Genomic DNA, 17,354 nt, shown 5'->3' with positions numbered 1-17,354 from the left:
GAGTGTATGTTGAATGGATGTAAAACTTGCTGTAATGCAATTCTCCTTCAGAACATCATTAGCAACATCCCAGATGAAGATAAGAACATCCAAACAATGTGGCATTCATGGGAATCTGAAGGAGGGTTTCAGGTAAAGATAATGAAGAGAGGAGAATTGAGGGATGTATTTGCATTGCTGTTGGCATCAGCCACAAAATTTCTTAAACACTGCTTCATAAAAAGAAATCAAAGTGCAGTTTTCCAACAGAAGATGAAAGACACAAGTGAGACTTCAGCGGTGTTACAGATTGATTTTGCAGAAAATTACACTACTGCATATCAAGATGAAATCCAGGCAGCCCACTGGACCAGCAGACAAGTCACACTTTTCACTGCTGTTGCATGGGGCAAAGCAGATGTGCAATCCTATGCAATTGTCAGTGATTCACTGGAGCATGAAAAGAAGGCAGCTGTAACATTTCTGTCCAAGGTGGTGGAAGACCTGAAGAAAAAAAATCCAAGAATGGAAAAATTGCACATCTTCAGTGATGGAGCAGCATCTCACTTTAAAAACAAATTTATTTGGTCATTCATGTCCACAATCTTTGGGGAGATCTTTCCAAGCCTTAAGGTATTTATTCAAATGTTTTGTATCATAATGGACATATGTGTTACAAGCTTACATATGGTGTTCTTCAATGACAATCATTTGACTGTTTAGGTGGAATGGCACTTCTTCGCCACAAGTCATGGAAAGGGAGCTGTTGATGGAGTAGGTGGGACAGTGAAAAGGTCCGTTAGTTCAGCTGTGCTAAGCCGCAAGGTTATTGTGAACAATGCACAGTCCTTCGCAAAAACAGCTGCGCATTACTGCCCGAACATTAATATTAAACTTGTTATGGAAAGGGACATACAGACGTTCACACATGAACACCAGCTAGAGCGTCTGTGGACGGATGTAAAACCTCTCATAGGTAACTATTGGATAGCAATTTGTGCTCACTAATGAATGCGTGTAAATGATAAAGTTATTAAAGTGATATCTGTAGTATTATGACCTATTCACACTCTTTCTTAGGAACCCAGAGTGTGCACCACATCGAGCCCATCTCTTGGGGCCTCATCAAACATAGTCAGTATTCGTCCTCATTAGAGGCAGCAACACACAAATTTCATCATTCAAATGAGGATGAGCCCCAAGCCCATCCAACTGAGCCACTGGTCAATATAAAAACAGGCGATTGTCTGCAGATCTGCTACAAAGGCAAAAAGTCTAGCAGGGAATTTGTCGGCCTTGTTACCGATTTGGATTCTGATGGGTTAGAAATTCAGTTTCTCAGGAGAAATGATGAAATGGGATTCGTTTACATCCTCCCTACAAAGGAAGACAAGTCATGGGTGGAAAAAGGACAAATAATCCAGCGCCTCAGTCCTTTCCTTGACAACAGAGGCCGTTATCATTTCAAAGAGGCAGTACTGGCAGAGTGAAAGAAAAAAATAATAATTAAGAAGAAAATTCATGAATTATATGAAAGATGAAAGTGTTAAGCATGAATGAATGAAATAAATAAGTTCCTTCACCTTTCCTCTTTCCTCTTTTCTCTCATTATCAATTATTTTACATATCGTATTATGATATTAGCCTGGTAATGTCTGGAATGGCATAATAGAGAAGTGTTTTCTCTCTGGCTAGGGGGCGCTTGTCTGAAGTTTAAAATCATTGGTTACCCGTAAGCCAATCAGATACGTTTAGTTATGACGCCTGTACAGCCGCATCGAAGCACAGACATCATGCATCGAACTCAAATCTATGATTGAACTTCCACTGTAAACCTGTTGTAAACACATGATGATGCGAGCGAAATACCGGAGTGAACATGGCTGTAAACGACTTTTGCAGATTATGCGAAGTTAATGCATCCCGAAGTTTGCATCCCGTGTCTCGTTTCCCATTTCCGCGGTCGTTTCGGTTTTCGATTTCTCTAACCTACAATGTAAAACTCGGCGCTTAGCATCTACGTCACGGCTCTCAGCCCGCCCTCTGTTCGTTGATTGGCCCGGCTGTTTCCAGACCGGTGGCAAACAGAAAGCTCTGACACTGTATCAGACTGAGTACAGAAGTGAAATGAAATTGAGCGGAAGTAGGAAGTCTGACGTAGTCAGGCTATTATGATATAGGATCCAATCTAAAAAAAATAAACTTGTAATGCCATTTTAAAAATCTTCAGAATAATTTCAGACTGTTTTCTTAATGTTAAAACTGCCATTCAGAGACATTTTATGGGTCAACAAAAGAGCCATGATGGTTTGATTGTTGATTTCTCAAACATGTTTTATGTGTATTTCAGATGTGTCACATCCATAACAGAATTTTGTCACATCCATAACGTTGGTTTTTCCTCATTATACACTTCATAAAAAATGTTATATTTTAAACATTGATATTTTTGTGCTCAGCTAAGACCCCTTTATCATGTGAATATCAATATTTATACATTCAACTTAAAAGTTCACAGACTTTTAAGAAAGTTGCACAGTATACTGCAAATTCTGTCATTTTCTGTCACATCCATAACACGTGCCTATTTGCCTTTTTTGGGGGTGTTTAAAATTATTTTAGAAAAACATATTTTGTCTACAAATTTCCCAGATTGGGTGCTCTGAGAATATGCATTGACAATTTATATATTGTAAGAAATTTATTTTTACAGAGACATTTTATCTGTCATTATGAGTTCAAATGTCACATCCATAACGCTGGAATTGCCCATATATATTTAACTAAAATCACACTAAGCTGTATGGTGATTTTGGATTTATTTAGATCCATAATGCAAGCCTAGGAAACAGTATCCGAAATATGATGTATTTATTGTACACAATGCATTTGAGGAACAAGCATTGGGGAGTAATGAAATAAAAGTTATTTATTTACTTTTTTGTGTGACTTTTCCTTAATTTATTTGTTTCTCAAAAAAAGCATGTTTTAGTGAATTGGTTCATTTAGATGTGTTGTGTGTGCGTGCACATAATTTAACGAATTTGTTCTCGTAATTTAACGACTTTTTTCCTCATAATTTAATTACTTTTTTCCTCATAATTTAATGACATTATTCTCATAATTTAATGACTTTTTTTCTCATAATCTAACGACTTTTTTCTCGTAATTTAACGAGTTTTCTCAACATTTTATCTTGACTTTTTTCTTGAAATTTAACAAGTTTTTTTCTCAAAATTTAACAACTTTAATCTCGAGATGGTTTTATTTTTTTATTATTGCTTGGCCCTAATCCTCTTTTGTATATATTTGTCTTCTTTTTTTCTTTCTATTCTGTATTAGATACTGTTAATTTTAAGTCTGCTCAGCAATAACAGCATGTGCATCATATTGTACGAGTACTCTCATACAAACACATTTTAACAATTGTATTAATGGCCACAAAATAACTATAAAAGGGGGTATTTAATAGATCCAGTGGGAAAGTGTTTTATGGGGGGGAAGTTTCCTTTACTTTTAACTTCAAAAACTGAAAAAGAAAAAATAATTTGTTCTTGTGGTGCAATTAGAGAATTGAGATCAGAGATCATATTATTATTATTATTATTATATTACAGTTGGCGATGGATATAACACATCCGGATTGAGATGGACTGCCTCGAAGCTTGCGGTGCGCTGAGATGCACGAGATATCTGTGATCGCATAAACAGCAGCATCTTCTCAGCATGTGTGATTCATTCAGGTCACATATCAGACGGTTTTTACACACCATACCCCGCGGATATTAAGACCTGTATGCGTTACTAGATTACTGTTGCATCAAAACATACAGATAAAAAGCCTCAAAGTCATCAGGGCTAAAGTGAAGAAGACGCAGTTATTCGTCCACATTCTTCACAACTTCCCATTCTTTTCTCTTCTTATCGCTTCTCTTGTGGCTCATCGACTGAAAATTACAAGCAAAAAGTGCACAATGTGGCATCGTATATTATATTCTGAGTTGTGTTGCGGTAAAAATAGCCATAGGACAGTGTCAGTAGCTCACCGAGAGCAACCATTTGACGTCACCGACATAGAAAGCAAACAAAATGGCGCCACCCATTGTCCAAATATGTTATGTAATTTTTTAAATAACGTAAATCTTTCATGGGTTTAGTACTACATATTTCAATAAGAGACATCATTTACATTATATTAAGCTATACAAGGGGATCCCTTTAAATATATCTTCAGTAGCTTTCTGGGCATTGAAAGTGTTAATTATCTTGCTGTCAATAGAGACTTCACTGAGCCAGCGTATTTCATCAAAAATATCTTAATTTGTGAAGATGAACGAAGGTCTTACGGGTGTAGAAGCAACATGAGGCTGAGTAATTAATGACAGAAATTTTTCATTTTTGGGTGAACTAACCCTTTAATGATTGACAAATACACCATTGCACACTAAACATACTAACACAATTTCAGAACAAATCATACAGACGTTTCTATTAAATTGTTGAACAGCTGAAAATGTTTCAAGTTGCATTTGTCTAATAAAGAAGTGCTTTCATACTCACCAGTTGTCTTGTTTCTTCCACTCATTGTAATGTATTACTAATTGATTAGTGCCTTTTTGTATTTCAAAGTTCAATAACTAAAAATTATCAATCTAAATTAGCTTACATTTTATAATTAGGTAAACTTTTTCAGGTAGAAATAACTGTAATTTGTCATATAAAAACTACTTAAAATATTGTTACACCAACCAATAAATTTGAGTAAAATTATTTGCTGGGACACTCAAACTTTTAAGCATCGCCAACTGAAGATTTTTAGGTAATACTGCTTAAAAATTCAATGAGAAAATTGCTTTAAAAGATCTAGCATATTTTTTTTTCAGTGTTCATTGAGACAATATTGTTTAGTATTTTGTAGCCTACGTAAAAAATGTGTAATTCAGTGGAAAGACCTTCAGAAGACTCTGTATGCCACATTCAATTCTTTAGTTTTGCAATCAGTTTGGTGTTTTAGGTTCATTTTATACTGTTGAGTTTATGTTTATAGCGCTATTTTATATATTTTTACATTATTTTATTACGTACAGACCAAACTAAACATTTACTGATACATCTATTCATTCATGAAGGCTCATTTTGATTTTTTGCAGTGGCAGATGTAGACATTTACTTACACAAATACCAAAAAATAAATGTTTCAGGAATACTGTAGGCTATACTTAAAAATAATAGCCAAGTCACCAACAGATTTTGAATTACAGAAAGGATTAAAAGCATTAAAATGACATATGTCCATGAATTTTCCAGCATTATAAATTAAATACAGTATGTTTGGACAGCTCCTTCAGTTATTCAGGTCCTTAAAGAGCGAAACCATCAAATAACGCGATCGGGAACTCCCGAAATCAGTTTATTAAAACAAATAATAATAACAATAATAGAGAAATTATATTCTTACAAAAGCAAAATAAGCATACACATATATGCTTGTATGAGTAATACTGTTCTATCACGAGACATATATGGCTATACACATTAGCCTAATGTTCAGATTAAATGTCAAGGTTTCGATTAATATCAACATAATTCAATAAACGTGCTGAAATTAGATTAACTACGACATTGCTGAATTCGTTTCAAGCTTCATGAAAACATCATCATATCGAAGTTTTCCATCATTATTTATCATTTATGAAGCACCACTGACACTTTATTTCTTTTAAATCATTTTATTTCTTTTAAACAGTAATGTTTGTGAATGACGCTTTTTACCTCGAGTCGGTTATGATCGTCGAGCTCCGTGTTTGACGACAGAAGTTGTAGTAATCGTGACACGAAGCTTTTGAGGGAAGAAATATTTGAAGATAAAGTTGATAAATATATTTATTTTATGTCTAAACAATAGCAGTTATCGTTTGAATTTATCTGCATATCCTCGTGACCAAAACATTCGAAAAATCCCTTGGCAACCGGCCGACGCGTCAGCACTTGTGACGTCACAGTCTCCCACAGCCTATAAATGGAACCCCGCGAAAACTGAAGTTCAGTTCATCTGTTTCTGCTGCATCAGTCGGTCTGACTCTAGTACTGTAGTACATCTGTGGTGAAAGTCGCTCAAATTGTGTTATATCACTCGGTCTGTGTGTGTTATATCACTTGATTTGTAGTTTTTCACTGATCTGTGTGCTATAAAAGTTAAATCGATTTGTGATAAAGTTTGTGACAGAACATCAGCGAGACATCTGACGCAATGGGGCAGTGCGCATCTCACAGCTGCGTTGCGGTCCATGATCCTTCTGCATGTATGTCACCAACACCTGTCCCTGAGAGAGTAGAAAAGAAGAAGAGAGGGAGGCTGTTTAGATGGTGTTTTTCTAGGAAATCCAAGAAAACGCCCATCGAAGCCCAACAGGGTCAGAGCAGAAATTGCAGGAACCAAAAATCTCAGAGATGCTCTGATGGTGAAGATGAACAGAAGAACAACACCCAGAGCATCAACATTTCCAATGAGAATAACATTGTACATTCACTGGACAAAGCTGAAGAGAGCAGTGACACTAACAGTTCAGCGTTCAGCCATGTGTCCTCCTTCAGCGGTGTGAGGGTAGTTAAAGTAGATGTGCATAGAGCTGAAGACAGCAGCGCCACTACACTGCACAGTCATGTGTCTTCCTTCAGCGCTGTGGAGAAGGTTAACGTAGATGTTCCTAAAGCTGAAGAAAACAGCAACACTGCAGTGTACAGCTGGCACAGCTGTGTATCTACCCTCAACACTGTGCAGGAGGTTGATGCTCTCAGACCAGAGCAAGAGGAGACCAACATGAACAACAGTACTTCTCCAACTGTGTCATCCAACGTGAACAACAGTAATTCTCCAACTGTGTCATCCAACGTGAACACCAGCACTTCTCCAACTGTGTCATCCAACGTGAACAACAGTACTTCTCCAACTGTGTCATCCAACGTGAACAACAGTACTTCTCCAACTGTGTCATCCAACGTGAACACCAGCACTTCTCCAACTGTGTCATCCAACGTGAACAACAGTAATTCTCCAACTGTGTCATCCAACGTGAACACCAGCACTTCTCCAACTGTGTCATCCAACGTGAACACCAGCACTTCTCCAACTGTGTCATCCAACGTGAACAACAGTACTTCTCCAACTGTGTCATCCAACATGAACAACAGTACTTCTCCAACTGTGTCATCCAACGTGAACAACAGTACTTCTCCAACTGTGTCATCCAACGTGAACACCAGCACTTCTCCAACTGTGTCATCCAACGTGAACAACAGTAATTCTCCAACTGTGTCATCCAACGTGAACACCAGTACTTCTCCAACTGTGTCATCCAACGTGAACACCAGCACTTCTCCAACTGTGTCATCCAACGTGAACACCAGCACTTCTCCAACTGTGTCATCCAACGTGAACAACAGTAATTCTCCAACTGTGTCATCCAACGTGAACAACAGTACTTCTCCAACTGTGTCATCCAACGTGAACAACAGTACTTCTCCAACTGTGTCATCCAACGTGAACAACAGTAATTCTCCAACTGTGTCATCCAACAACGTGAACACCAGCACTTCTCCAACTGCGTCATCCAGTACTAATGGGGACCTCAGCGCTCCTTTGCTATCAGACGACAATTTTTGGAAAACTGAGGATGAAATAATCAATTTAAGTTCAAATGCAAAGAGAGGTCAGTTTACTACCACGGAGTAACCCCAACATTAAAGTCCTCTTCATTAATGTGGACTGAGGATGGATTTTGGACCACAATAATGTGTCCATTTTTAAAGTGTTCTTTCATTGTATGGTTTATACTGTGCATTTACTATAATCTTTCTTTGTACAGGGAACATCAACGAGGACTATAATATTGGTAGACTTCTGGGTCAAGGAGGATTTGGAAAAGTGTATGAAGGAATACGGTTGTCTGATTCACGAAAGGTTTGTTTCTTTCCTTGATAACGAGAGTATTTGGTACTTTTTAAAGTTACATTACTAGAATCATGTGACCTCTGCACAGATAATTAATTAGTTGTAATGCATTCTCACTAAGAAATCTTTCTGTTTTTGTTGAACAGGTGGCACTCAAATACGTCTTCAAGAAAGAATGCTACGAAAATGAGCGACTTGTAAGTAGGCTGCTGCTCCCTTCATTTTCTTACTCTTAGAGCACACGGTGTCATAAAAATCCATTGTCAATAGTTTTAACTTTCAAACCAAGCAGCTTTCTGTTGGTCAGCATGGCAAATTCACAATCGAGCTTTTCCACCCTCACGCAAAACTCCAGAGCATGTGGATTCCTGTTAAAATGACTGAATTTTGCCCTGCAAAATTTCGACATTCAGCCGTAAATGTGACCGTACCATTTCCAGTTGAATTAGTTTAAATTACAAGACTACTTAGGACATAATTAAGATGAGTTGCATCACGTCCTCTAATTATCTCACATTCGTGTAACTTTTCTCTCTCCTGTAGAGTCTATTTGGCAAACTGCTTCCAAATGAGGTCGCTATGATGATTCGTGTGAGCGAAGGCCCCAGCGTTCCCCAAATAATAAAGCTGCTGGACTGGTATGAGACACGCACTGACTACATACTGGTCATAGAGCGGCCCACGCCTTGCAAAAATCTGCGGCAGTATCTAGTGAAAAATGGTGGCAGAATCAGCGAGTCAAAAGCACGAGTTGTGATGCATCAAGTTGTTACTGCTGCAAGAATATGCTTTGAAAGGGGAATCTTCCACAGCGACATCAAGCTAGAAAACCTGCTAATCAATGAGAACAGCTTGCAGGTCAAATTAATCGACTTCGGTGTTAGTAGAAGCTTCAAGACGTTTGGTTATACGAGGTACTTTGGTACGTATTATTCTACAAATCTATTATTATGAGCTTTCTAGACAGCCAAAAATGGCTGTTAAAAAGCTGTAGAAATACAAATTCATTGCAATGGACAAAATCTTGCTCTTTCTTTCAGGCACAAAACTTTACGCTCCCCCTGAAGCTTTCCGCAGAATAAGGAGGTACCACGCCAAGCCGGCAACAGTGTATTCTTTAGGCGTACTGTTGTTTGCCATGCTGTTTGGGAAGTACCCTTACAAGGTGAAGCCTGAGGTCATTGCCGACATCTTGAGAAAAGCAGGAATTTCCAAAGGTAAGAGCATGTGAACTTTAATTACAGCTTAAAGTAATGTGATCAGTTACACAAAGTATAAAACTTACAATAATAATCTGACATCTCTCCCCACTTTCTTCACAGAAAGCAAAGAACTGATATCTTTGTGTATGGAGACAGATCCAACCAAGAGGATTGACTTGGACAAGATCCTCGACCATGACTGGTTCCAAGTTTTGCTCCTGAAGCCGGAGAGTCAAAACGAGGAACCCATAGTAAGTGAATTCCCATGCGTGGATTCATGCGTCCTGAGAAAAAGAAAGCTTTGCGTGGATTCATGCAACCTGAGATATATTTAATCCTCGCGTGCTCGGAAAAAAATCTATATATGTATATAGATGCAAATACGGGTCCAAGCACAGCTTACATGCACTTTGGAAAAGAAGAAGAAAAAAGATTTATTTCAAAAAAATATTTATATAAATTACGGGCGACTGCTGCATAAATTTAAACAACAACATAAAATCCAGGCCTGGTCCTCTCTCGTCTTGCACTGCCGTCACTCTTTTTATCCTTCCGGAGCTCCTCCGTGAGACTCGAGACCGGTGTGGTGAGCAGGTGATGCTCATTTGCACTCGCTTCGTTCCCACGGCCCCGTCCTGCTTGTCACTTACCCCCTAACCTTTTCCAGCACCTAAGGGTTAGGACAGATGAGGCGAGAGAGAAGGAGACTGAAGGATGAGGAGACACAAGCTCACCAGCTGGGTGAACTCCTCCACGATGCCTGGTGGTGGCGCCAGATACCACTCGGTGGACGGCAACAACTCCTCCGCTTTGTGCACCCGGCAGTGAGTCCCCCTTTCCCACAGTGGTGATCGATCTTTGGCAGTGCGTTCCTCCTTCCTTCTGGGTTTCGGCTCAGGGAAGGAGGAGGATGGAACCGGCTTTTTTTTTTATCCTTCCGGAGCTCCTCCATGGGACATTTAACGCTTAACGTGGTGCTTATATCGCTCCGTTCCCATGGCTCTCGTCTCCACCCTTTTTTTTAATTAAAAAAAGATTTTTTATTTTTAATAAATACTGCAATATTTCATAAAAAAACAAGTATTATCAGTTTTGATTTCATGGTGACTATAAAAATGTTTTTGTACTCATCTAGCAGCTGTGGTGGTTGCTAAGAATTCATCACCATAAAATATGGTGACATTGTTTCAGGTATTATGGGATGGCATATTGATGCCAATATATTTTACAACTTATAACTGCATATTTCATCAAGTGACGTAATGTTAAATCATTACTGATAACAAAAATGAGAAGCAAAATTATATATATATATATATATAATAATAATTTCAATCAACATCACATCAGACAGACTTCTTTTGGGAATGTCTTTTTATTATTTTTCATTGGGACATCAATGCATTGCTTGCACTTGTTAAACTGTTTACAGTGTTTCACTGTATATCAGGGGTATTCAGCCTCCATATTTCATTTCCGGAGGAGGTTCAGACTATACTTTTTGGAATAGTTATAAATGTCCATGTGGACAGCACTAGTACTTTGTAAAAGAAAAAAAGAAATTAAAAATATCAAGGATTAGGATATTGGGAGCATAGCACCAATGAGCCATTAGTGATCCAGCTGAAGTGTGTCTTATGATGTGGTTTTTACAGAAAAGTCCACCTTGAATCTTCACTGAAAGTTCAGGTTTGATCATTATATATGTGCTATATGTATGGACTCATTAAAAAAATAATATAAAGATCAAACTGTCATATTACTTAAAGGGATAGTTCACCCAAAAATGAAAATTTGATGTTTATCTGCTTACCCCCAGAGCATCCAAGATGTAGGTGACTTTTTTTCTTCAGTCGAACGCAAATTATGATTTTTAACTGCAACCGCTGCCGTCGTTCAGCTTCCTGTTAGTGAGGTCAAAAAACGCGCTCTGATGACGGAAGTGATGTCTCGCCCATATACTTCAATGAGCGCGAGACATCACTTCCGTTGTCAGAGCGCGATCAGACCTCACTCACCGGAAGCTGAACGGAGTTGGACATAGTGGTGTATTAGAGGTAAAAAATTATATAAATACTGTTCGGTTTCTCACACAAACCGATCGTTTCGTGTCTTAGGACATTAATGTGTCGTCACGAGCCGCAGGGTTTAATTTGGATTTGTCTAAGCAAGTTTTATTTACTGTTATAGTTGAAGTTCCCATCCACTGCTATTATTTGACTGACAGACGGCAGCGGTTGCAGTTAAAAATCATAATTTGCATTCGACTGAAGAAACAAAGTCACCTACATCTTGGATGCTCTGGGGGTAAGCAGATAAACATCAAAATTTTCATTTTTGGGTGAACTATCCCTTTAAGACAGCATGTTATAAAAATAAAAGAAAAAAGAAAACTTTTAATTTATTTAAAATAAATAATTAATTCTCGTGATTCAGGAGCTATTGAGCTGGGGGGTATTCCAGAAAGCTTGGTTAACTTACCATTTGATAAACTATAACCTCTGGGTTGATTTACCCCAAACAGGCATACCATGAGTATGTCGGTTCCAAAACACCTGAGAAGAGTTAGTTTAATCAACCTCTGACTGGTTACCCAGAGTTAATGCTCGTGCACGGTGCATGTATAAAGACATTTTCAATGGATCGCCGATTTCACGAGTCACCATGGAAACTCAAAGCGAAAAAAAGAGAGCGGCGTATTTCACAGAGGCGGAGTTGGAAGTTTTAATGCATGCTTATGAGGAGTTTAAGCCAATAATATTAAAAAGAAGCAATACAGCTGCATCGGCTAAAGCAAGAGAGTTGGCTTGGCAAACGGACAGAGTAAATGCGTGAGTGTATTAAATTACAAATTTGGTATTGGCTCCCGTTTTATTGAAATGCAAAATAATGAAGTATGACTTATACATCCTTTTGAATATGTTAAATCACTATGAAAGCATTTACTTTTCCTGCCATTTATTTCTTTAGCTTGAAATAATAATGTATATTTCTTATTTAATAAGGTGTAATCCTTCTGGAGCCACAAGAACTTTAAGCCAAGTCAAAATGAAACACAAAAACATTCTGCAAAAAGGTAATATTTGATTACACAATTACTGAACTATTATTATAACAGGATTTAGTATATTCATTCTGTCATGCAGCTAACAGAAAGAAGACTGAAGCCCGTCTAACTGGCGGGGGGCCACCACCACCTCCCCTCACCCCATCTGAGGAGCTGGCTCTGTCCCTTAATAAAGGGCGACCAGTGGTTGCTGGCATTCCAGGGGGCAGTTCATCACACATACTATGCACCACAAGTGATGGTGAAAAAAGGGTGAAATGTAAGTTTACCTCTATGATTTGTTTTCATTTTTTGTCCTGATAAATTACTATCTCTGTCACTTAAAGGCTTTTTGAACAAAATTAATTTTTTATGTAGGCTTATTTTATTTAACTGCATATGATGTATTATTTTCTTTGATAATATTGAGAAATTAACGGGTTGTGTGTTCTTATAGATACTGATGGACGGAGTCGCCTTAAGGTGAGAACTTGTCTGAATATTAATCTGTTGCATGTTAAAAGTGGTCTGTCTGTCTGTCTGTGTCTGTCTGTCTCTACCTATCTATCTATCTATCTATCTGTATGTATGTATGTATGTATGTGTAAAGCAATATAAAAAAAAAACATTTTAATGAATTTTACTTTTATTGTTTTTCAGGAAATGAAGAAATAAACTGCCTGGCAGACCAGTGCAAAAAAAACTAATAAAAGTAATTTTGACAAATCCTGTCTCTCAAAAGTCTTCCGTCTCTGTTGGCCTCTAAAATCTGTCTGTGTTCCTCTGGGCCATCTTCCTCAATACAAGGAGGGTGGCTCTCTCCTCTTATAGTGGCAATATTGTGAAGACAGTCATGTTTCTAGTATCTGTAAAACCGCCTTCTTCCATCTAAAAAATATATCTAAATTACGACATATGCTCTCAATGACAAATGCGGAACAGTTGATTCATGCATTCATGACCTCAAGACTAGATTACTGTAACGCTCTACTGGGTGGTTGTTCTGCTCGGCTTTTAAACAGACTACAGTTGGTCCAAAATGCGGCAGCTAGAGTTCTTACTAGAACCAGAAAGTATGACCATATTAGCCCAGTTCTGTCAACATTACATTGGCTCCCTATTAAACATCGTATAGATTTTAAAATCTTGCTACTTACTTATAAAGCTCTAAATGGTTTAGCTCCCCAGTACCTAAGTGAGCTCTTAATGCATTATAGTCCTTCACGTTTATTGCGATCTCAGAATTCAGGCCAGTTGATAATACCCAGAATATCAAAATCAACTGAAGGCGGCAGATCCTTTTCCTATTTAGCACCTAAACTCTGGAACAATCTTCCTAGCATTGTTCGGGAAGCAGACACACTCTGTCAGTTTAAATCTAGACTAAAAACACATCTCTTTGCTCTTGCATACACATAACACATTATCAATACATTAACATTTTTCAAATCCGTTAAAGGATTGTTACGCTGCAATAATTAGGTCGGCCGGAACCGAGAACATTTCCTATAACACTAGATATACCTGTACATCAGAATAAGAATGGCATCTACGCTAATATCTGTCTCTCTGCTTATCCCGAGGTTTTCCGGGTGCTGGATCCAGGCCGTATCCAGATCAGATGGAGAACCTGTGTCTGGACCTGACTACAACGCAGCCCAGGAGACAATGGGCCTACAGATCCAGTTCTGGCTGCATAGATTTTTAAATCCCCGTATCCGCTTACAAATATATATATATATAATCTATTTTTAATCTCTATAATAAAAATGTATAATTCAGATTTTGATCTCCATATCCATTTACATATATTATATATATCTTCCAAGGGGTTTTTTCCCTCCTAGGACTTTTTCCCACGCTGGGTTTTCTCCTAGGGGGTTTTTTCCACCCCTGGGAGTCAGCCGACATTGGCTTAATGTAGCACCATCTTGTATATGTTACATATTACCACGCTTGTTTGTACAGCTTATTTTTAACCACTTCCCTTTTTTTCTGTGCGTCTAATATGTAAAGCTGCTTTGAAACAATTACCAATTGTAAAAGCGCTATATAAATAAATTTGACTTGACTGACTTGAAGCACAACACAAGCCACAATAATGTCGCATGCCCTCTCTGGACTAACCCGGAGCCCACGCAGACACTGAAACCGAGATTTGAGGATCCCTATAGTCATCTCCACCTTGGCCCGTGTTCGGCTGTGAGCCAGGTTAAACCGTATCTGTGGTCCAGGCTCAGGTTCAGGGTAGGGTGTCATTAAATAGGGCAGACAAGGGTATCCTCTGTCCCCCAGCAAGTAACCATTGTACTGTCCTGTAATGATTGAAGTGTACAACACAAATATAGTAAAAACGAAAAAACAAAAATTGTATAAAGCAAATCATACCCTGCTGAAATGTCTGGCATAATGATGACTCGCGGAAAATTCTGGCATCATGCACAGATCCTGGCCATTTTGCCTCGACATTGGTGATGATTTGGGTTGCCTCACATATTACCTATAGTTAGTGGAAAAAGTAATGACTTTGATGATTTTAAGAAGGGGAAAAAAGTAAGTTGTTACCTGCACATTGATACTATGAATAGATTTCCTATTAACATAGTCTCCCTCATTTATTGATGGAGCTTTAATAGGAATGTGAGTGCCATCAATGCACCCAATTACATTTGGAAACCCTGAAACAGAAAGTTATGGAAGTATGAAGTGTGTGCATAATGAATACATGTATAGATATTAATAATATGACTAAATATTAAATATGCGTCATATATTTTACTACAAAGGACAAACCTGCCACTCTGTGGAATTCGTCTTTAATAACAAGCAGAGGTTTATGGCCAGGGAACTGTACAAACGTGGGTAACAACTGTTTAAGTGCCAGACACACTGTACGAACGGCTCTACACACAGTTGCCTTTCCCACATGCTCTGAATCGCCCACACTGTACAAAAAATGGCCAGACGCAAAAAACCTAAGTGCTATGCACAGAATGTTTTCTGTGCTAAGCGCAGAGCCGCGGTTTGTCACATTTGCGATATGCGGTTTTAAAAGACGTGTTAAATAAACTAATGAATCTTTTGAAAAACGATAACGCTCTTCTAAATATTCATTAGGGTATGCAAACACATCAATACGCGGTCTTATAACCCTCTCCCGACGAAAAAAACCTCGTATAATTTGTGCTTCTACGTCCACAGGATCCTCGTCAAAAGGGCACGCCATGCTCACCAACCTTCTGAAACGAAGTTACACTGAAACATAACCTGCTCTCGAGCAGGTTATCTTCAGAGAGTCAGTTGCTATGGTTACATACATACCCAGAAAGTTACCTCTGTTTTTGGAACCGATCGTTGAGGTTATCCACGAACTTACCCTTAAACATACCCAGGTATGTCACATAACCTGCTTTTTGGAATACCCCCCTGGTGTCAGATTATATGAGAATGTGTTGTCTCATGCTTGCAGTTTAACACAACACATTTGTTTTTATTCATACCACAAAAGTTCTTTAGAAATGTTATAATATATAATCTTGAATAAGAGAAATGAAATTAATTGAGTAATCTGATATTTTTGTGGTAATAAAAATAGACCCTTTAAAATGATTTAAAATACATATATAATAATAACAATGAGGCAGTATATTATATGTTTATTATAACAAATGCCTACAGAGGGCGCCAGTGGCCTGGTGATTGTTGCACTTTACAGCAGATCAAATCCCTGTTTAATATTGGCCAAACAACATTTAATTCCAATATGTATTTAATCTTTCATATGTGGCCACTTTACGATAGAAATGCTACAGCTACTGTAATTTCTTGAACAAGAATATGTGGACATCAAAACATGCAAACTCAGAGTGAGGGTTTAAACTTTTATTTTGAAATTGTGCTGAACAGTTTGCACTTTTAGAAATATACTGATTAGAAACATAAACCTATTTTGGCCTAGGTTTATAAATGATTTACCTTACAAATCTGATGAAACGGTGCACACGGTGTTATTTAATTGAATTGACCCTTCGCCAAGAGTTTGATTGACAGGCGATCTAACCAATCATAATGCCGAATCCACCATTTTGTCTGACAAAGCAGTCAGGAGAGTTAGTAGATTAATAATGTAGGTGGACTTCAACTTCAAAAATGGTGTGTACTGACGTCTTTCTGCATTTGAAACAAAATTCCTTCTGATGTTCATTCATGTTTATTTGATGCTATAAATGAACTAGTAGGAAGTGATGATTGGTTCACGAGCCGCCTGAACTGAAGCGCTACAGCGATCTGTCAATTGCAATATAGGACTATGCTATAGAATGATTTTTTAAAATGGTTTTAGCACATTGTGCGGCCTGAACTGAATTGTGGGTTTCGTCACGTCACGTCGCTTCACTCGTGTTCCTCATGGTAGAAGTTGAAGATTTCTCAACTTTTCAAGCGCCAATGGAGGAGTCAGCCAATCAGATCACAGACGCAAGCCAATTGTGTTCATGCAACATCGGAAAGTAATGTGATTGGCTGTTGTCACTATGGCGGTCGCCTCAGCGCAAACTTCAGACACGCCTTCCGGCAAGCGTTGATGCCGACGCCCCGTGTGAAGCAATGTTGCCAATTTAACAATTTTGTCACTAGATTTAATGACTTCCCCACCCATTTTGAAACTTTTTTTCAAAAGATTAGGGACAAATCTATCAACTTCTTGGATAAACCTTATCTAAATTCTTATTTTGCCCACTGATCTATATTCATATTTATATACATCAATGAATTTGCCATTATGATCTATAGTGACATTTAGCTGCCAGTTTTAGCTACTTTCAATTCTTGTCCATGGAATGCGCTACAATATTTTGCTGGTTACGTGACACAGGTAAATAGCTTGTCATGTGGTTCTGATGACGCACGAAATTCAGATTAAGGACAGGAAGTGAATGTCCTTACTGGTTTAGACACTATTACAAGAGAGGTATAAACAGAAAATCATATGATCCTTACATTATAAAGAGGAGAGATTTTTCTACTGAATAGGAACATTTGCCTGTCATCGAGACTGTATGAGTTTTTGCAGACCTCACACTCCCTCATCGATGCCAAGCGGCCTTTACTTATGTGTTGTCTGAAGTGTGGCATAACAGCATTCACAGCAGATTTTTTCCATGGCCTTTTGGCTGTC

The 17,354-nt window shown here is 38.1% G+C and overlaps 1 protein-coding gene across 1 annotated transcript; it reads left to right on the top strand.

Moving 5' to 3' along the window:
- The first annotated feature begins 5,842 nt into the window (after positions 1–5,842).
- LOC125264637 (uncharacterized threonine-rich GPI-anchored glycoprotein PJ4664.02-like) lies at positions 5,843–10,053 on the top strand. The gene is made up of 6 exons (XM_048184155.1): positions 5,843–7,688; positions 7,845–7,939; positions 8,077–8,127; positions 8,474–8,852; positions 8,971–9,147; positions 9,253–10,053. The coding sequence occupies exons 1-6, from the start codon at positions 6,230–6,232 to the stop codon at positions 9,465–9,467; spliced, it is 2,376 nt and encodes a 791-aa protein (XP_048040112.1). The 5' UTR covers positions 5,843–6,229; the 3' UTR covers positions 9,468–10,053.
- Positions 10,054–17,354: the final 7,301 nt, after the last annotated feature.

This window comes from Megalobrama amblycephala, linkage group LG1, assembly GCF_018812025.1.
Source record: "Megalobrama amblycephala isolate DHTTF-2021 linkage group LG1, ASM1881202v1, whole genome shotgun sequence".
NCBI classification, from domain to species: domain Eukaryota; kingdom Metazoa; phylum Chordata; class Actinopteri; order Cypriniformes; family Xenocyprididae; genus Megalobrama; species Megalobrama amblycephala.
The sequence above is the reverse complement of the archived record's forward strand: the minus strand, read 5'-3'. Positions and strand labels throughout refer to the sequence as shown.